Source organism: Chionomys nivalis, chromosome 19, assembly GCF_950005125.1.
Source record: "Chionomys nivalis chromosome 19, mChiNiv1.1, whole genome shotgun sequence".
Taxonomy (NCBI): domain Eukaryota; kingdom Metazoa; phylum Chordata; class Mammalia; order Rodentia; family Cricetidae; genus Chionomys; species Chionomys nivalis.
In genome coordinates this window covers 54,113,991-54,135,477 of record NC_080104.1, presented here as the reverse complement: position 1 = coordinate 54,135,477, position 21,487 = coordinate 54,113,991, and the positions used below count along the sequence as shown (strand labels likewise).

The 21,487-nt window shown below is 39.7% G+C and overlaps 1 protein-coding gene and 1 long non-coding RNA gene across 4 annotated transcripts in view; one reads left to right on the top strand and one right to left on the bottom strand.

Moving 5' to 3' along the window:
* Positions 1-1,831: 1,831 nt before the first annotated feature.
* LOC130890635 (solute carrier family 5 member 4A) overlaps positions 1,832-21,487 on the bottom strand; it is a 39,031-nt gene continuing 19,375 nt past the window's right edge. The window contains exons 10-15 of one of the 2 annotated variants that reach the window (XM_057794834.1): positions 13,525-13,632; positions 12,237-12,387; positions 9,554-9,722; positions 8,507-8,722; positions 5,582-5,684; positions 1,832-2,365 (exon numbers count right to left, since the gene is read on the bottom strand). In XM_057794834.1, the coding sequence (XP_057650817.1) occupies positions 2,151-2,365; positions 5,582-5,684; positions 8,507-8,722; positions 9,554-9,722; positions 12,237-12,387; positions 13,525-13,632 (962 nt within the window). In that variant the 3' untranslated portion in view covers positions 1,832-2,150. Of the gene's footprint in view, positions 2,366-5,566; positions 5,685-8,506; positions 8,723-9,553; positions 9,723-12,236; positions 12,388-13,524; positions 13,633-21,487 lie in introns of both variants that reach the window. The other variant, XM_057794836.1, reaches the window with a different exon arrangement.
* Positions 10,077-18,616, top strand: LOC130862346 (uncharacterized). 2 transcript variants are annotated; one of them, XR_009055632.1, is made up of 4 exons: positions 10,077-10,179; positions 12,291-12,413; positions 13,830-14,149; positions 18,363-18,616. It is a non-coding gene; the product is annotated as an uncharacterized LOC130862346 (long non-coding RNA). The 2 variants fall into 2 exon arrangements; XR_009055631.1 differs by lacking the exon at positions 10,077-10,179 and having other exon boundaries at positions 12,172-12,402.

Genomic DNA, 21,487 nt, shown 5'->3' with positions numbered 1-21,487 from the left:
GAAGAGGAAGCTGGGAGGAGTCAAGGTGGGAAACTGTAGTTGGAATGTGTTGTACGAGAGAAGAATAAATAAATTTAAAAAAATAAATAAATGTGTAGTCAGTGACCATAGTGTTCTTTATAAAAGAGAAGTGGAAAAACTGGAGATACAATGTTTATTAAGTTACAATGTGTATATTATGTGATAGCTATTGAAATAGTTAAAAATGGGCGGTGGTGGCGCACGCCTTTAATCCCAGCACTCGGGAGGCAGAGGCAGGCGGATCTCTGTGAGTTCGAGACCAGCCTGGTCTACAGAGCTAGTTCCAGGACAGGCTCCAAAACCACAGAGAAACCCTGTCTCGAAAAACCAAAAAAAAAAAAAAAATCACTGTTATAAACATGAATATATGATCTTATCTATGTAAAATAATTTATATTTATATAAAAGTTATCTCTGTGTAAGTGGTAGTGTTTAAAAAATTTTAAGAAGCAATGGTATATAAAAATCAAAGTCCTAACAGAATACATAGGAGAAAGTTACATCGAGTTGTGTGGTGGATCTTTTTCTGTGTCAGCCGCTCAAAGAACTGTCATTGCCCCTAGGGTGACTTGGCTCATGGGGATTTGGAGGTCACATTCCTGTTCATTTCTCCAGCTCTGTTTTCTAGCATACTTACTGGTTGCCTGTCCAGCGTCCTTCCTGAAAACGCAACATCCTTTCTGCCTGTGCCACATCCTTCCATCTGTGCAACATCCTTCCTGCCAGTTGTGTGGAATGATGCCCAGTCCTCACAGCTACACAAGTTCTTGCCTACACATTTTCTTCTGCCCAAGGAACTGGTGAAATCATCAACAACTTCTGTCCTTTCATCTTCAACGTAACTATTTGCTCAAAATAATTTGCTTGCATGTTCCATACATCTTCACATGTATACACACAAGTGTCAACATATGTATACATACATGATTTAGAGATTTATTTTTATACGTATAAAACTAACTGTGGCTGCGAATGTATGTACATGTATATCACCTCCTCTGTACATAAATAAGCAATCTTAGGTGGGTGCTAGGAACCAAACCCATATTGCCTGTAAGACAGAAAGAATTTAACTGCTGAGCCATCTCCTGAGCTCATAGTGCATTATTTAAATATTAGCAGACATTTTTGTCATCCTTATTTTATCTATTAATTTATATGTTTACTTACAATTCCCTATTTCCTTCACTATGCATTTCTTTTTTTAAATTGTTTTTATTGAGTTACATATTTCTCTCTGCTCCCCTTCCTTCCACTGCCCTTCCCTTCTACCCTCTCCCATGATCCCCAACCTCCCAATTTATTCAGGAGATCTTGTCTTTTTCCACTTCCCATGTAGATTAGATCCATGTATGTCTCTCTTAGGGTCTTCATTGTTGTCTAGGTTCTCTGGGATTGTGATTTGTAAGCTGGTTTTTCTTTGCTACTAAAAGTCACTTATGAGTGAGTATATATCATATTTGTCTTTCTGGGTCTGGGTTACCTCACTCAATATGATGTTTCCTGCTGATGGCTTACTGATGGACAATTTTTTTTTTTACCTTCTCAAAGACCAGTCTTTACTGTTCCCATTATACAGTACACTGTTAGACAGGATGCTGGGGGAAAAAAAAAAACAAAACTTATTTTTTTTTGTTGAAGTTGTTGTGTTGTTTGTGTTATTTCTTTTCTTATTTTATTGAAACAATATAAACAGTGGAGTTTTATAGAAATAATACAAACATTGGAATTCATTTGCCTTAACTGTACAGTTCAATGGAATTTTACAAAGGCATGTTCTCCCATGGTCTGCAGCCCAATCAACATTTACAGCATCCACTGCCACCAAACCCAGAAAAATCTCCACACTGCTTTTTTGTCAATGTCCCCAAGGACAGGCCTTCAATCACTGTCTTTATAGGTTAGTTTGGTTCTCTTACTACTTCACATACTTACATGAAGTCACTTTAGTAGTTTTGTAAATCATAAACTATTTTATTTACATGGATGGTGGACAAAAAAATCAATTCTGACACAACATTACTAGGTAAAACTACCAGCTGCTGCTGTCCCTTTGCAAGATAACAAGCTGTAGGATGAGAATACACAAAGTGATCGCTGCTTAACCAATGTTGAGGGTGAAGTAGAGCTCAGCCAAAATAGCCATAGAAAAAAACGGCCACCGCCAGGAGGACGATGGCATTGGTGTTCATGACGTTCCTCCAGAAGGGCTCCTCTGAGGTGTCTGTGAGTTTCTTTTTCAGGACTTCTTCTTCTTCTTTGCTTAGCTTGGGCTCTGTTTTTTGCAAACCACAGAATAAATCATAAGTCTTCTTGAGACATCCACGAGGTTTCTCCGTTTGATCTGGAACAAAGAAAGGAAAATAAACCATCACCAAATATGAGCTGAACATCTGTTCAAGGCTGTAGAGATGTCTGTAAACAGTGATCACAATTTTTATAAGAGCCAGAAGAATACTGAGAAAATATTTATAAATTTGACTATATAAAGGTTGAAATGTACCCCCCAAAAGTTAGTTTAAAAAGTGACTAAATGAAAAAAAAAGTGACTAAATGGGGGTAACAAGGGGAGAGATTTGCATGCAATACCACAGAGGCTTATTTAATCTCAATATACAATGGGTTTTTGAAATTAAAAAAAGAAAAGACCATTTAGAGAACCATTCAAATACTATAGAGTTGATAAACAACTTAAAAGAAGACGTTATCTTAAGATCACTTTAAAAAGTAAAACTATATTACAATACTTGTTTTCACAATTGTTGAAAAAAATTCCAATAATTTGCTTCATGAAAATATCTTTGTGACACTATCCTAGGATCTTGGTGTGTGAAGAGAGCCGAGGCATCCTTCCTGCTGTGGCTTTACTGGGGAGAATACTAAGAAATGAGGTTGAAGGTAGATACTTGATCAAAAGATGTGAAGACACAGTCACATGTAACTGAATGTCATCTCAGCATCTGGCGGGTAGTAAGTACCATGAACGGACAGAAGGATGCACATGCAGGTGAGTCGGTGGATGTATTTCATATCTATCAAGGTATCTTCCTTATTATACCAGTGTGGGATTTAAATACTTAGTTTGTTATAAAAACAAAAACTTCTTAAGAATTGATAACTGAAGAAACCAGATTAGGTATAGGTGTCATCTGTCATCAAAGAAGCTTATCTCCACAGTATATGAAGTCATTACAGAAAAGCTCAACCTGACGCAATGCCAAGGTCAAGCCACGCTCCAGTGAATACATTTATATCTTAGTTCCAGCATCTGTGGCTCAGGAAGCATCTTGGAAGAAGGGTAACAAAGATTGTAAGAGCCAGAATTCCAGAAAATCTGCTGTGAAACATTCTTTCACAGAAATGGCTGCATCTCACAGATTCCTATTGCTGTGATGAAACAGAGTGGCCAAAAGGCAAGCTGGGGAGGAGAGAGTTTGTATTTCATTATACTTCAGGTAACAGTTCATCACTGGAGGAAGTCAGGGCAGGAACTCAAGCAGGGCAGGAGCCTGGAGGCAGGAGCGGATGCAGAGGCCATGGAGGGGAGCTGCTCACTGGCTTACTCCACATGGCTTGCTCAGCCTGCTTTCTTACAGAACCCAGGACCACCAGCCCAGGGATGGCACCACACCACCAGGGCTGTACCCTCCCGAGTTAATCACTAATTAAGAAAATGCCTTACAGCTGAATCTTATGGAGGCATTTTCTCAATTGAGGTTCCTCCTTTCAGATAACTCTAGCTTGTGTCAAGTTGACATAAAACCAGCCAGCACAAGCTGTATAAACGAGACAAGAATGATGCCAATATTAATAGACTTACTAACATGTAAGGGGAAAAAATCTCAACATGTTCTACTCCTAGGCAAAGAACTACAGGCAACAAATGACTGCCAAGAACGGGAGAATTAACCTCTCCTAGAAATGAGCCCCTTAACTTCTTGTGAAGCCCAAAGTGGTCAGCTCTGATACCATATACACATAACAGAAATAGATTCATCAGGCTATATTCATGCATTTCTGAATACATGCACACGCATGCATGCATGCACACACACATATATAACATATTATTTAAAGAAAAAGAGACTATAACTGTTGGGAGGAGTGGAGGAAGAGGGATTGAGGAGCAAGAGGGAGCAAAGAGAAGGGGAAAGTGATATAATTACACTTTAATTGAAAGGATATATTGAGCTTAGTTTTTCTAGCCAGCCGGCAGGCAAACTTCCTACAGGTAGGCTGCTCCAACACCCCCACCCCATCCATCATACCCTGCAAGCTACAAGCTACAACCTAGATACCCCTCAATCAATGAATGGATAAAGAAAACGTGGCACCTTTACACAATGGAGTACTACTCAGTGGTAAAAAATAATGAGATCTTGAAATTTGCACGCAAATGGATGGAACTTAAAAAAAAAAAAAAAAAAAAAAAAAAAAACTGATCCTGAATGAGGTAACCCAGACCCAGAAAGATGAACATGGTATGCACTCACTCAAAAGTGAATACTAGCTGTAAAGCAAAGAATAATGAGCCTATAATCCATGATCCTAAAGAAGTTAAGTAACAAGGTGAACCCTAAGAAAAACATATGTAGATCGACTTGGAAAGGAGAAATAGACAAGATCACCTGTCAAAACTGGGAGCTTGGGGGTGGGGGAAGAAGGAAGGGCAGAAAGGAAAGAGGAGGGGAAAGAGGAGGAGAGGAGGATGGAGGAGAACTAGTGGGAACTGGATAGTGGAGATGGAGGAAGGACAGAGATGAGAGCAAGGAGAGAGATATTTTGACTGAGGGAACCATTATGGGGCTAGCAAGAAATCTGGCACTAGAGAAATTCCCAGGAATCCACAAAGATGACCCAAGCTAAGATCTTAAACAATAGAGGAGAGGGTGCTTGAACTGGCCTCGCCCTGTAGTCAGATTGATGATTATCTTAAATATCACCATAGACCCTTCATCCAGCAACTGATGGAAACAGAGGCATAGACCCACATCAGAGCACTGGCCTGAGCTCCCAAAGTCCAGTTGTAGAGTGGGAGGAGTGAGAATATGAGCAAAGGGGTCAAGACCATGATGGGAACACCCACTGAAACAGTTTACCTGAGCTAATGGGAGCTCACTGACCCCAGCCAGACAGGGAAGGAATCATCATAGGACCAAACTAAGCCCTCTGAATGTGACTGACAGTTGCATGGCTGGGACAGACTGCGGGGCCACCGGCTGTGGCACCAGGATTTATCCCTACTGCTTGTACTGGCTTTTTGAGAACCCGTTCTCTTTGGATGGATACCTTGCTCAGTCTAGATATGGTAGGGAGGGCCTTAGACCTTCCCCTAAGCAATGTGCCTTACCCTCTCTGAGGAGTGGATGGGGGTGGTTTAAGGGGATAGGGGGAAAAATGGGAGGAGGGGAGGGAGTGGGAACTGGGATTGGTATGTAAAATGAAAAATGATAGTTTGTTTTCTTTTTTAAAAAGATAAAATAAAAAAGAAGATAAAAACATATATATCGAAATCCCCAGTAAGCCACACTATGAAAACCAATACTAGGTGAGTCATTACCGTCTTCTTTCCTGTCATCAGTATCTTCCTCCCTTCTCTCCTCTGCATCTAAATCGATTCTTTCCTCTTCACTGTTCCGGAGAGTCCAGCACAGGCGATACAGCTGAGAGGAGACCACAGAGAGCATTAGCAAAATGCACATGTTTGTGAAAATGAACAGCAGTCTCGGTTTTATATAACTAAAAAAAAAAAAAATCAGACTGCACAAAAGAGTATTATGGATTGTAATAAATATTACAATATCCAGTCCTATCATGCTCCCCAAAACACACAAACCATTTAAACTCATTTCTGTTTTTAACTCTTTGGGAAATATTTAAAAATTTAAAATTTCTAAAACACTTTGGGTTTTATACTTTCAGAAAAGTAGATTAACCTAGCCTAAGTTACACCTGCCTTCACTCATTGCCTTATCGTCTACTGTGAATGGTGACATCATTGTTATTTCATTGTCCTTATTGTCTGTCAATATTAACTTCATTGTTATTGTCTTTATTGTCTAGCTGATCATAGTAATTTTATTGTTATTTCGTTGTCCTTCTGTTCTTTCCATTGTAACTTCATTGTTTAACTGGGAACAGTAACGTCCTCGCTATTTCACTGTCCTTATTGTCTAACTGTTACTAGTCTCTTCATTGTTGTTTGCAGCCTGGTTACATGTTGGTTTCGCATTTAATTTTGTTGTTGTTGTTACATGATTTCTCAGGTAGCCCAGATTGACCTTGTACTTGCTATGTAGCTGAGGATATCCTTGAACTTCTGACCTTCCTGCCTCCCCCTCCCAGGTGCTGGTGCGCCATCATTAAAAATTAATAATAAATTATGATTATTATGTTAGCAGTAAGGAAATGAACACTATGTTTATTGGTTTGGAAAGTATGACATGTTCAGTCAATAGCCAATACTCAGAATACATATTTAGTCATCAATTCTGTTGACATATATTGGCAAAGTAATTTCACAACCCTTGGCAGTGACTTTCCCCACCACACACCATCTACTGCCCTCCTTAAAAAATGCAAACAAGATTGCCTTAAGATTGAGTGATGAATAAAAACACATAAAAAGTTATATAATGTATAAAATGGTAGTAATAAGGAATATTATATTAGTAATGCATATACTATATACTATTTGTAATAAATATTAGTATAATTATGTGTAATATATTAAAATATAAATACACATACTTCATTAGCGTGTAAATATAACACATAATACATGAATATATATAATGACAGCCTCTCTCCCCTACTCCCACTCTGCAAAGAAATAAACAGTCTAGACTAGAAAGTCATGGAAGAGAAATCTTAAAATTATGATGAAGATGCTGAAGTGTAGCTATTCACAGTTGATGGCTTCTGGAGGGGTTGGGGTTAGGGAAAGACTCAGTTTACTTTAAAGAGCTGGACACTGAGAATTTGACCATGCTCCAGTGAGTATATGGGCAACATAAAATGGAATTTTCATTTTTTTTCTTCTTCTTTTGAGTTCAGAAAGGTCACAAATGTTCGGGGTGGACCTGGGAGGACTGGGAAGTGAGTGCCAACAAGGTACATTATGTGAAATTCCCAAGTAATCAATAGAAATGTGTAAAAATATTTATATTTATAAAAACAAAATTATAACACAATAACTATAATATATAATATACTTACAATATAAAATATAATATATAAAATACAACATATATTTGTATACTAATAATGTTTATTACATAAAATGCAAAATGATAAATATTTGCTTGCCCCTCACAGTGTCTGTTAGTGTCCCAGGGATAATAGTGCTGAAAATTTCAGTTGTCTTTCTGTATGTTTTTGTCTACATGTAGACACATACACACAAACTATTTATATTCCACAAGTGATATTATAAGATCCCATATGATTTTGTATGTGTTTTTTCTCACTGAATAACTTTATAGACATTCTCAAGTAATACAAACTGCTTTAAACACCTACAGAACATTTGGCACACTATTATTATAGAGTCATTTTCTTAGAAATGGCAATTTGGGTTGTACTTCAACTTTTCCATTTTCATAATCAATAACATTTGCAGGGAAAACCTTGATTCATATGTTTTCCCTACAAGCTCCTGGGCCCAAGATTAATAACTCCTGAATTGTGAGAATTAGAGTTTAATAAAGAACGCCCACTTGTGTTCTTACCCAGCATCAATTGCCACACTTACCAATAATTTTGGATGCTGAAATTTTACTAAATCTTTACCAACATTTTATATTAGTAGTGGCAAGCAGCATTTTTGTCAGCTTGAAAGACAAAAATGTACCTCATTGTTCCATTTTGCCTTTTCTTGACCACTGTTACTCTGCTTTTGGAAAACATATCTACATAGACATTCATAATGGATCTGAGTTTCTGCTCAAACCCAGAGAGGCCAGATGGACAGGTCTGCTGTGAGGTCTTTCTCCATCTACAGGACAGGAGGGACTATTCTCTTCCCAGTGTGTATAACAACGTCATAGACACGTTCTCCAACAGTATCATGAAGCTTTTGAAATAGAATGCTCACTGTTTTTATTATTTGTGTGCAATGTGTTTGTGGGTATATGCAAGGGCAAGCATTGCAGCTGGAGGAGGATTTTCTGACTCAGTCCCCTCCTTCTACTTCTATGTGGGTCCCAGAGATTGAACTCAGTTTGTTGCTGGGCTTGCTCAGAAAGTCCCTTTCCCTGTGGAGACATCTCACTGGCCTTAAAAATGTATGCCTGTGTCTTAGCCTCTTAGCAATATACTGTTGCTTCACACATAAATGATCAATTTGTTCAGTTGAAAGCCAATTGATTATCTTTTAGGTTCCTCCTAAATCTAATAGTTCACCAATCCCATTAGCCTGGCATTGGCTGAGGTTGCCATTATGCAAATATGGAAAGCAAATGATACCAGTTTGTGCGACACTCACGTGTACATCAGGGATGGGTTTTGTTAAGAAAGAAACTCCCAGGGCAACCACCATAGACACAAAGAAGAGAATGATGGCATAGTACAGATAGTGCACTCCACAGATGATCGTGGGACAGTTACTGGCGACCAGGCAACTCCCTGTCCCGTAAGAAAACTCTGCGATCATACGGATAAGGCCCAATAAGAGTCCAGCCATCAGACCCCAGAATGCTCCCTGTTAAAAACAAAACAAGAACACATCCAAGAGTGCTTAGGAAAGATGAGATGCTCATTCAGATAAGTCATAATTAATTACTACTGTGTTCTTAGGCAGGAACCAACAAACTGGGAAGATTACAAACACAAACTATCAGCGGGAAGTTGTTCTCTGTGGTCTTAAAATACCATCACAGTGTTGACTGTCCAACCACAGGACTCTACTGTCAACACTGACCCAAAATGAAAATTTTCTAAGTTGTCTTTTATATGTAGAATAAAAGCTTGTGCTTTATTTTGTAGAAGAAAGAGAATCATGATATTCATGCTACACAATTTGAAGAGCTGAGCAAGCACTAGACACTAAGTGGTAGGAATCTGTCACTTGCCTGAAAATCACATAATATAGTGAACAGCTAGAAACCCCTAAGGAATGAGACATAGACGTTAGCAGATCAGCTATTCTCACCACAGTAACAGAGAGCGCATTTTAATTTTTACTAGCTTTTCCAAAAGTGTTTACCCTGCTATCTGCTTTGGTTCTCATAACCACTCCTATAAAGGGGGCACTATTATCATCCTCACTGGACAGAGTGGAGTTATTTGCTTCCGACCACTATGTTAGAGTCCTGATGGGACACGGACAGCCCTTCTCCTAAACCGTCCTCCTGCACGGCGCTGCGCACAAGGTGGCAAATCACTCTTTAGTGAGGATCAGACATGGTGACGACAGTAGAGACAGACAGGCCTTGAGTGTACACGCGGAATAGCAAGAACACAGCGTGTGGCAGCAGTGAGAGAAACAAATGTTTCCCCCCCTGCAGGGAAAACCTCCCCGTTTCCCACTTACTTGTTCATTGACTCTTTTACAGAAGATGGCGAGCACAAAGATGGCTGCAATAGGAGGCCCCAGGTAGCTAGAGATGGACTCTGTATAATGGATCAGCTGTCCACCTTGAGATACTTCTACTATGGGGACCCACAGGATGCTGGTGACAATTAACACGGTGACAAACAGCCTATAAAAAATAATTCAGACATTAAACAACAGCACCATACGTATATTTGCTGAGTTTTTAAATTTATCCTTGTGCCATCCATTCATGCTCAAAATAAAACCATGTTTCCTGAACTGATAGGAGCCCACGCTGTGCTAACCGTCTGTTGGTTCACTGTCGACAATTCTTACCTAAACCTGCCGTAAGGCTTCAGGTAAACTTAGCGCTTCCTAGTAAGTCGGATGTCAGCAGTAGTTAATCTTCCTTAATACAATGCATACATCTCAGAAATTAATACTGTAGTAGTTTTGTTAACTGGCAGTTATTTGTATAATAAAGTAGAATCCATTTTATCTTTTTCTTAGAGAAAACTGAGTGAGTTTCCATAAGAAAGAAACCAGATGCTTCCCAATCCACTTTGATTGCTTTCCGTCACACACTTGAGTGGTCCAGCATGACCTGGCTTCTGGATACCTTGGTAAGCTGTGTTCATCTTGTTTTCTCACTTTCTCCCTGGGGACAGCCTTATTCCTTGCTACAAAGCTGCCACATGCATGACTTGCATGATGTTCTCACTGTTCCTGTCCCACATAGCCACGGACTCCCCTGCTGCAGCTTCAAGACTTCACTCAAGTGCCACTCCACAGGGACACTTCCTGGCCTTAGGTCCCTGCCATCTTTTCACTCTGATTTACTTTTGTCTCCTCCCCCTACTGTTTTTAGATTCTTTTTATAAAATTTATTCTGATTCTGATTCACCTGCTGCAGCTGTGTTTATCTATCTGCCCTACAGAGGCATAGCTTGCTTACCTGAAGCAAGCATTTTTGTAGTGTGTATTTTTCCACATTTGTATTTTGGGAGATTGTCATTTGATAATAAAGATGAAACAGATATTACTTTGTCATTGAGACTTAAAAAGGATTTGCCTCCGAGATGATGTATTGACTAGGGGGACCACCGTATCCTGAAAATCAGCCCGGAAAAACAAACAAAGAAACCAAACTATGGCTTTCCATTTTCTTCTCAGACAGCCTTTCTCCAGTTAATCTCGGGGACAAGTGAGGTCCTCCAGGTTTCCATCTCCAAGTGTTTAGTTTATTAAAGCTATTGCTACTGTCAAAAGCAAGGAGAAATATGTAAGGTGGTAAGTTTCCCTTGATACCAACTTCACAAGAAAGCGGGCAGTGCCCTTCCGAGACTGGTCTTCTCAGTATTTTGTGCGAGTGTTCTAGCCCCAAACCACAGTGAGAAACCATGGAGAGCAGGCAGGTCTCACATAAGGAAGAAGGATAGGATTATTCCAGTTTCTCTTCTAACTAGCTGAGGAGTTCAGAGATGGACTTGAAGTGGTGCTCCACAGGTAAATGATGACTTGTTTTCATTAATGAAAAAACATGCTCTATGTATATTATTCAATATTGGTAACTGTAAAAGGGAAATTACTGCGCTTTTACCTTACCACCTATTTTACCAATCTATTTTCTCTAAGTCAAAATAAGTCATAATCACATGGAAAGTTAAACCAGAGCCACATGGCCATGAACAGTAGAGCAGATGAATGCCGAGGTTTTAAGATACTGAATTCCATACAGCAGGGAGCTGGAAGAAAATACACCTGGAAACATGGCTGCATGCCATAAAATATGTTGAGCCAAAGACACCATCTATCATGAAACGTATGCCGATTTACTGTATTTTTGATAATCTAAAGCAGGAAGACTCAATTAATAGCATTAGATGGTATAGTGATTAACTTTGGATATACAGGAACTGAGTGGAGTTCTGGGCGATCATAATTATTATTGTTATTATATCATGTGTATTAATATTAGTGACTAATTCTAACATGTGCAGTAACTACACGTTGCTCCTTTTGAGACACACCACTGAACTGTATAACTGTGTTATCCGTGTCCTCTGTAAGCATGTTGTACTTTAAACTCAACAAAATGCTGTGACAGTGTTGGGTCTACTTGATAGCAATGAAGAGGAAAATAGGGTCTTTCTTAACTATTCTCCCTGGCTGTTTGTTTTTATTTCATGTGTCTTTTGGACTCTCAGACTGCTTAGGGATTGTTTGGTGGACGTACCCTCTAAGTAACTTCTAGAAGTAGTCTCTTCCCCAAGTCTGTCCCTTTCTAACATCTAATCCTTCATGAACATGAAGTTGGTGCTCTCATTTGTAATAGTAACTTAATCTATTGTCCCTTGCACATGGTAGACTTGAGTGAATCTTCAGATGAAGCATGAAGAGAAGACGGTGATTTGTGAAGATGTGGTTGGAGGGGATTGTGAGAAAAAAGTCAAAACAAAACAAAAAAATCACTGAAGCCCTTAAAAAATGAAAAAGTAATCATCTCATTCAAACAACCTCAAATTTTGTATGTGTAAAGAGAATTAAATTGTCCCTAGTGTTCCTTCTCCCACTGTAGAATGATGATTATTTTCCTGAAGTCAAGGATATGCACACTCTAGTTCACCACTCTGTCTGCCCTTCCTGAGGGGAGTCCTAGGCCGAGACCAGGTTCCCTCACCGTCCGGCTATCAGGAGCTCTCTCTCAGACGCCTTCTTCCTCATCTTGGTGTAGAGGTCCACGGTGAAGAGGGTGCTGGAGCTGTTGAAGATGGAGGTCAGAGAGCTCATGAGGGAGGCCACCATGACTGACAGCATCAGGCCTCGAAGTCCTTGGGTCAGGAGAGGTAAAGCTCTGGTTAGTGGCTGTGTATCCTTTTCTTTGTGTGCCAGGCTAAAAAATAGGGAGTCACTTCAAGACAATGGGTTTGTCTGGAACATTGAGTATTTGAGCAGATATCCAAATACACACAAGATAGAAATCGTGGGGCACTTCCTACATAATCCTCTCCTCATTATCACACAGTGGGGAATTCAGTTCCCAATGCAAACTCAGATGCCCGCTACTGGAAACTAGTGTTAGAGTAGAGTAAGCCCTGTCATGCCATCTTCCTTTGTGGCGATCTCCTGACTAAACAAAGCTTTAGTGGAAAAATCTAGTTAATGAGTCTGCCGTTTCTGGAGAGGACAAAACCAAGTATTTGGAATGATTACAGGGACCTGATGCTCTAGTTCGCTCTGGTCCCACATTTGCTAGGACAGAGGATGGGGAAAGTGGTTCCAGATCTGTGGGCCATGTTTCCTTCACTCTGAAAATGTTCACGTGTGTCAGGATGGAGAAAGGGCCATGGAAGTGTTAACTCAAGTTTGCAACTGGTCACAACTAAGTTCTCTATCTTAATCTGCTTCAATTCACCACCATCAATCTTCAGCATCTTAATACTTTACTTACTTCACGTGCATGACTTATTTGATATATCAGGAAACTGAAATGTTAATTGTCAATGGTAGGGGAACTTATTTTTGCAACTTCACCAGTGTTTCTGGACTCCAAAGTTTGTGTCTGGGACATAATACATTCAATAAGCGATTGTAAATTAAATATATTGAGATCTAATGTCTGAGTGTTACTGGCCCATAATTAACCCTGATTCTTCTGGATATATATGTTTGTGGTTAAGCAATGCTTTGCATTAGCAAAAAGAAAGTTGAGATCTTCTTAATTTTCTTCAAAGAGTCTTGAGCCTAAAGAGTCAAGATTCTTCTACCAGGAAACATCTGCTCCAATACTGAAATGTCTAGGCTCAGCAGACAGTTGGCAGCATGTAAAAGGTGCCCAAGAAATATTGATGAACAGGGCTGAGTTAATGGAAGTAAAGTCATAATTATTGAGAATTTTATCACGACTCTTTCTAAGCTCATATACAGACCAAGCATCTGAGGCTTTGTGAGCCCAGGTTTTTACTTACCCATGGGCATCAGCTTCAGCACCAACATTGGGTAGGCATAGTTGGTGCAGCCAATGTCAACACCACATTGCTTTACACACTCAGAAGGCACAACACAGGCCACCATATCTGGGGAAATATTCAGAAGTTAGTTCAGTGAGCTAGATTTAAGCAGGCATAGTTTGTAACCATTGGACAAAGAGATAAGCTCATGAGTGGGAGAAAAGACATTTGCCTGGAAATAGAGATTCATGTTTGAATTTTATGTCGAAGATCTGGTACCTCTTTACCCACACCATGCCACTGGCCTTGTCTCATTTTCATAGATGTCGATGGTCTAGCCCAACAGATATGAGCCAGCTAGAGCTTCAACGCATGTGGGAGGAGCCGATCGCCCTTCAGCATTCCATGAAAGCTCACTACCAGGGAAGCATCTGATGATCTTCACCCTCCCTCTTCTCCAAATCCACTCCACTAGTCTCCCCCACCAGTTCTGTAGCATATCACCTGCCATGCCCCCCCTTCCTGTTTGACCCTATCTCTAGTGGGTCTTGCTGCCTTCCTCACTACCCCATCCCTTTGTCTCAGGCACCGAATCTGGGGGCTTTCTCAAGAATCCTGCCAGCCACAAAGGCCAGTGAATCAGGTAGGCAATCTTCATTCTTCCTCCTCTGTTCCAAGTCGAATCCCCCATTCCCAGCTCTGTAGCAGACCAACTGTTCTAGTTTCTCCTTCATCTCTACCCTCATTCCCAGAAGACTACGTAGATCCTGACGGCACACCCTGCCTTCCTCCTCCCTGTGGACCTCCCCAGCTCCCCTTCTAGCTCACTCCCTTCTGTCGTCTCCCAAAACCTAGAAAAACATTCTACCCAGATGTGTAACGGCCACACCTGGCAGGATCTCAGAAGCACTCCTTACCTGGCACCCCACAGACACCACACTTTCCTAAGAACCAGAGAGAACAACGGGAACTAAGGGACAAAACACTCACCAAAGACAAGAGCAGATATTATTATCAAGAATTACAATCGTCTCAAACTCAGATACCTAGATACCAGCATAAAAGCACAATCAATAACAGCCAGGGCAATATGTCTCCACTAGGGACTAGAAATTCTACTAAAGTAGGCAATACAGCCAATGCACAAGAAAGAGGCTTGAAAACAGCTGAGCCCCCTTCCACTCTGGTGACTCTAGCTTGTGTCAAGTTGACACACAAAACCAGCAAGTACACCACCAGAATACAAGAGATAGAAGAGAGAATCTCAGGCATTGAAGAGAAGATAGAAAAAATAATATATTGGTAGGGGAAAATGTTAGCTCTTTAAAAAATTCAGGCATAAAACATTCAGGAAATCTGGAACACTATGTGTACTGGTTACTTTTATGTCAACTTGGCAAAAGTTAGAATTGTCAGAGAGGAGAGAGCCTCAATTGAGAATTATTCCATAAGATTAGGCTGTAGGCAAGCATGTAGGGTATTTTCTTAATTAGTGGTTGATAGAGGAGTGTCCAGTTCACTGTGGGTGGTGCCACCCCTGGACTTGTGTCCCTGGCTTCTATAAGAAAGCAGACTGAGAAAACAAGGAGAAGCAGGCAGTAAGTAGTGCCCCTCCATGGCCTCTGCATCAGTTCCTGGCTTCAGGTTCCTGCCCTGCTTGAGTTCCTGTCCTGACCTCCTTAAGTGATGAACAGTGATGTGGAAGCATAAGGCGAATAAATCCTTTCTTCCCCAAGTTGCTTTGGTCATATTGTTTCATCATAGTAATAACAACTGTAATTAAGACACTATAAAAAGCTCACGTCTACTAATAATAGGGATAGATGAAGAAGAAACCCAGGTCAAAGTCATAGAAAATATTTTCAACAAAAATGTAGAAGATTTCTCAAACCCAAAGAGGAGGTGTCTAATAAAGTACAAGAAGGATGCAGAACACCAAATAGATTGGACCAGAAAAGTGATTTCCCCAGGGCATATAATAATATAATATACAGAACAAAGAAAGAATATTAAAAGCTGCAAGGGAAAAAGACCAAATACTCTATAGAGGCAGACCTATTGGAATAACTTCTGAGTTTTCAATGGAGACTCTAAAAGCCAGAAGGGCCTGGATGAATCTTCTATAAACTCTAAGAGAATACAAATGCCAACCTAGATTACTATACCCAGAAAAACTTTCAATAACAATAGACGAAGAAAGACATTTCTTGATAAAACCAAATTTAAGCAGTATCTATCTAGAAATCCACCCTACAGAAGAGACTAGAAGGAGAACTACCATCAGGTGTTAAGCACACCCAAGAAAACACAAGGAATAAACAATATCAGATCATTAAATCAAAAGAGCAGGGAAAACCCACACCATAACAACCAAATAATAGGAATCAACAAACTGCTCGTTGATAATGTTCAACACCAATGGTCACATTTCACCAATAAAAGGACACGCACTAAAAAACAGGTCTCATTCTTCAGCTGCATCCAGTAAACACACTGTTACAGCAAGGACAGACATAGGGTAAAGGAATGGAAAAAGTTATTTCAAGCAAATGGACCTACGAAACAAGCTAGTTTAGCCATTATAATATCTGGCAAAATAGATTTCAAAGCAAAACTAATGAGAAGATATGGGAAATGACACTACACACTCATCAAAGGAAATATCCGAGAGGATTTTTGCAGTTCTTAAGTATGCACTGAACACAAGAGCATGCAAGTTCATAAAAGAAAAACTACAACAGCCTAAATCACTTATTGACCCTCACACACTGACAGCTGATGACGTCAGTATCCTGCTCTTGCCAATAGACAGGTTATGCAGACAAAAAGCAAAAAAGAGAAATGCCGGAGATGAATGAGGTCATCAAACAATTGAACCTACCAGATATTTACAAAACACTTAACCCAAATATGAAACAATATACCTTCTCAGCAGCTCTTGAAACTTGCTGCAAAATTCACCACGTATTTGGATACAAAGAAATCTCAACAGAATCAAGGAAACCGAAATAACCCCCTGCATCCTATCAGGACCACCACAGATTTGCCAGGGAAGTGGGACCAGGATCTATCCCTGGTGCACGAGCTGGCTTTTTGGAGCCCATTCCTATGGTGGGATGCCTTACTCAGCTCTGTTGCATGGAAGGAGGTCTTGGTCTTGCCTCAACTGAACTTGTTGGGCTTTGTTGACGCCCCATGGGAGGCCTTATCCTTTCTGAGGAATGGTTGGGGTGGGTTGGGTGGAGGTGGGGGGAGGGATGAAGAGAGGAAAGGGGAACTGTGGTTAGTATGGAAAATGAATAAAAAAATTAAAAAAAGTCACTATAGTGAAAACATGTTTCACATTCTCAATGTCATTTTAAAAGCATTAATATACCAGGCAATTATGTTTTAATATATTTGTTATCACTGTTAAGTTTTATATCATGTTAAAAGGATATTTATATCATGTATAATAAATATAATATTCTATGGTGAAAGAATAAATAAAAATAAAATTTGCCAGGGAGCAAATTCAGAACAAATCAACAAGAATGATAGATTACATATTCAAAAAACTTGGAATTTAGGAAGAAATCTTTAATAAATAAATAAATTAAAAAAAAAAAACTTGGAATTTTACCCCTAACACCAAAAAAGGGGGGCTGGAGAACCAAATTAACCTAGGATTAACCCTTTAGGAATAACTATATGGCATCAATAGCCAGGAGGTGGCTCACACTTTCAATCCCAGCACTTGGCAGGTACACAGTCTAATACTAAAACCTGGGAGGAGAAGGCAGCACAGAAGAATTGCAATGATTTCTATTTAAAGCTACTTGCAAAATAGTGCAATTCACATAGTGAATGTCCCTCGTGATCTAAAAACAGATTTTATCCTTGAAATTTTACATAAAGAGAAAGGGGAATATAAGAATATATTTATCCACATATACTGGGGTATATTTAGTGTCAAAATTTCAAATGATTTTTTTAATTGAAGGAATTTTTATTCTGTTGTCCCCCCCCCCAAAAAAAAGAAAAAGAAAAAGAAAAAAAAAGTTTGGCCCTAAGAAAGATATGACCTGCCAAAAGAGGAAATACCCTAGAGTTAGGGTTGGGGCAGGGTTTTGTTTCTATCTTTCCAGAAGAACAAAAGCATCCAATTAAAAAATCTAAAGACCACTGGACAAGTGAACCATCTGATGAAAAAGGACAGATCATCGAGAAAAAATGTCCCAAGAAAAAGAGTAACTCAGCCTGATGGTATCACCCAATAGGGTAGACGTTTGTAAATCGTCCCAAATGCTTGTGTCTGCTGCCCTCTACAGACAGAAGTGGGAAATGGTCCTTATGTGTTCCCAGTTCAATTAATTAATGCTGACTTTGTGGCTATAGCATGGCTCTCTCTCTCTCTCTCTCTCTCTCTCTCTCTCTCTCTCTCTCTCTCTCTCTCTCTCTCTCTCTCTCTCTCTCTCTCTCTCTCTCTCTCTCTCTCTCTCTCTCTCTCTCTCTCTCAAATCACACATGCTTGTTAAAGGAAAATCCAAAATCTCTGTCTCATAGTAGAAGAGCCACCTGGTATGGGACATCTGTAAACAGACTATTCTATCGCTACTAATCCCATAATCCTGTGGTTTTCATTTGACTCTTTAAATAAGATTACATGTAACCTTTCCATCACGATATTAGTGGTCATATAGTACTAATTCTAGAAATAAACCATCTAGCTTTCTGTACACATTTGAGGGCTAGAGTCTGAAGGCGGTAACTAGAAACTAAATTTGTGTAGGATGGATAGACTTAATAGATGATGGTCCTCTAACCTTTCAGAGATCTGCTGAATATGGCATTTGAAATGTTTACGTTTTCTGCAGTGAACCATGGCCGTTCCTAGCAGTGACCTTTGAGGTCTCCAAGAAGAGGATGGGGCCCTGAAACAACAAGCCCACCTGGATTGTGATAACACCACTAAGCTGATAAACATCACCTGAAGATCAGCTTCAGATTACAAACTGTCAGGAGTTCACAAGAGACCAACACTGTTGGGAGCAGTGAGACCCCAGATCCTGAATTTCTTGTAAACAACTTGTTCTCCCCTGATCTAAGGGCCTACAGCTGCTCTGAGCACGAGACCTTCAGGAGTTCCTGATGGCAGGAGAGTGGTTTCTGGTGGGTTTGGCTGGGGCATGGCTATCTCTATATAATCTGCCCCTGAACACAATAAAGGGGGCATTCTTGGGGAATTCAAGGATGACCCGTGTCGCTGTCTCTCTGTCTGTGTGTGTCTGTGTATTTTAACCTCCAGCCCCCTTGCCCGAAGCTCGGTAACTGGGTGCCAGCACACAGAACGCAGACACAGGGGCGTGGTGCGCGGCACAACACATTTTACAGAACTCTGAACTCAGAAATATTTTTAATCCTAAGACTGCCAAACACAACCAAGCTGGACATTGTGGAAAGCTTGGCAGAAATAGCTTCATTATTGTGAATAGTTTTACTGTGTTAGAGTTAAAACCTTTCCTGTTTATCTAGACTAAAAGGAGAAATGTTGCAGGATCACACTGTTAACCCTGAGATTGCATTATTTACTGGAAAAACCTGTCTCTTGGTGTGGTGTGGCACAGCCCTAGTACACACCCTTAATTCCAAAAGCTTTCTGTTTATTGCAAATAGGGTTAAATAAAATCAACCATAGGTCAATAGGCAAAGCAAGTAGATATAGAGAGTAAGAGGGGGTCAAGAAGACAGACAGAGAGATGCCCAGGAAGTAGTAGGGAGGGACTTTGAGTTTGGCAGTCCTTTTAGGTTTGGGACGGTAGAAGAGACGCTCTCTTTTCTGGGATGTCAGAAGAAGGAACGTCAGCTGGTTGCTTTCTCTGCCTCTCTGAGCCAGCAGGTTTTCAGCACAGCATCTGACTCCTGAGGTTTTATTGATAAAATAATAGGATAGAGACTTAATTAAAAACAATGCTTGTCTTCCTACTTGGAGGCAGCTGTGGCAGCTGCAGAGGCAGCAATAAGATCAGGCGTAGCCACTGTGCCACAGATATAAAAACAACAGGAAGGTAGAGAGAGAAGATGCAAATTACCAAATTTAGAGATGAAAAGGGAGGCATAAAAGCAGATACCGAGTAAATCCATTCAGACATACTTCAAAAACAATTCCCCGATATATAGCAACTACAAAAGTTATATCAAGATCAGGCAAGCAATTTAAATAAATGTATAACTCCTAGTGCAATAGAAGTAGCCATTAAACCTCCCAAGGGGATAAGAAAAACTTTAGGGTCAGATGGTTTCAGCGCAGAATTCTACCATAGCTTCCAAGAAGAATTAACACAAAAATTCCTCAAATTACTCTACAAAATAGAAAGATAAGGACTATTGCCCAATTCTTTTTATGAGGCCAGAGTTACAGTGATACCCAAACAACATAAAGACCCAACAAAGAAAGACCAATTTCCATTATGAATTTAGATGTAAAAATTCTCAATAAAATATTTGCAAACCAAATACAAGAACACATAAAACCATCATCCACCATAATCAGGTCGACTTCATCCCAGAGTTGCAGAGATGGTTCAGCATATATAAATTAAAAAATTAATCCTCTATATAAGCATTCTGAAACATGATTATCTCATTAGATGCAGAAAAGGCTTTTGGAAAAAATCTAACACCCTAGAACAGTGGTCCTCAATCTTCCTAATGCTGCGACACTTTAATACAGTTTCTCATGTTGTGGTGACCCCAACCATAAAATTATTTTTGTTGCTACTTTATAACTTTAATTTTGCTACTGTTGTGAATTATAATGTAAATCTCCATGTTTTCTAACGGTCTTAGGCAACCATTGTGAAAGGGTCATTTGGCCCCCAAAGGGCTCAAGACCCACAGGAAGAGAACCACTGCCCAAGAAAGATTAGGGTACAGATGACATACCTCAACATAATAATGGCAGTTTACCACAAACCCATAATCCACATAAACTTAAATGAAGAGAAACTCAAATCATTTCCACTAAACGCAGCACTAAGACAAGGTTATGCTCTCTCCATATTTATCAATGAAGTTCTAGCTGGAGCAATAAGGCAAGTGAGGGAGGTCGAGGCCTATAAATCAGAAGGGAAGAGGTCAGAGTATCTTTATTTGCAGATAGTATGACAGTATGCATAAGTGACTCTAAAATTTCTATTAGGAAGCTCCTATATCCGCTAAGCACTTTCAGCAAAGTAGCTTGATACAAAATTAACACACAAAGATCAGTAGCCTTCCTATACACAAGTGAGAAACGGACTGAAAACAAGATCAAGAAATCAAAACCTTCCACAATAGACTCAAAATATATAAAATACCTTGGTGGTAATTCTAACCAAGCAAGTGAAACGTGAAAGATAAAAACTTTAAGACATTGAAGGAAGACATTGAAGAAGATATCAGATGATGGGAAGATCTCCCATGCTCATGGATCAATAGGATCAATACAGTAAAAATGTCCATTCTACCAAAAACAATCTACATATTCATTCAATGCAGTCTCCATCAAGATGCCAGCACAAGTTTTCACTGAACTTGAGAGTATAATTTATACTTTAGTGGTCCTTTGGGTATATAATATGGCTTTCATTTGTGTGTGTGTGTGTGTGTGTTTTCATGGGATCCCTCTGTGTACAGTCTTGTGTGTCTAGGTGTCTGTATGTGTTTCTTGTGCTTTCTCTTTTGCTCTTTTCTTTTCCTTGTTGTATTTCCTATTTCAATCTGATTTTTTTCGCTTTCTCTTCCTTTGTTTTATTCCTTTGATGCCTGTTTTCTAACAGGAAACATAAAAGCGTGTGGCTTCAGATAGGAAGAGAGACGTAGAGGGATTGGGAGGAGTTGGGGAGAGGAGAAAGCATAATCAGACTATAATGTATGAAAAGAAACTGTTTCAAATAAAAAGAAAAATTTAATTGAGTAGTTACCCTCAGCTTTTGAGGAATTAATCCATCACCAATACTTG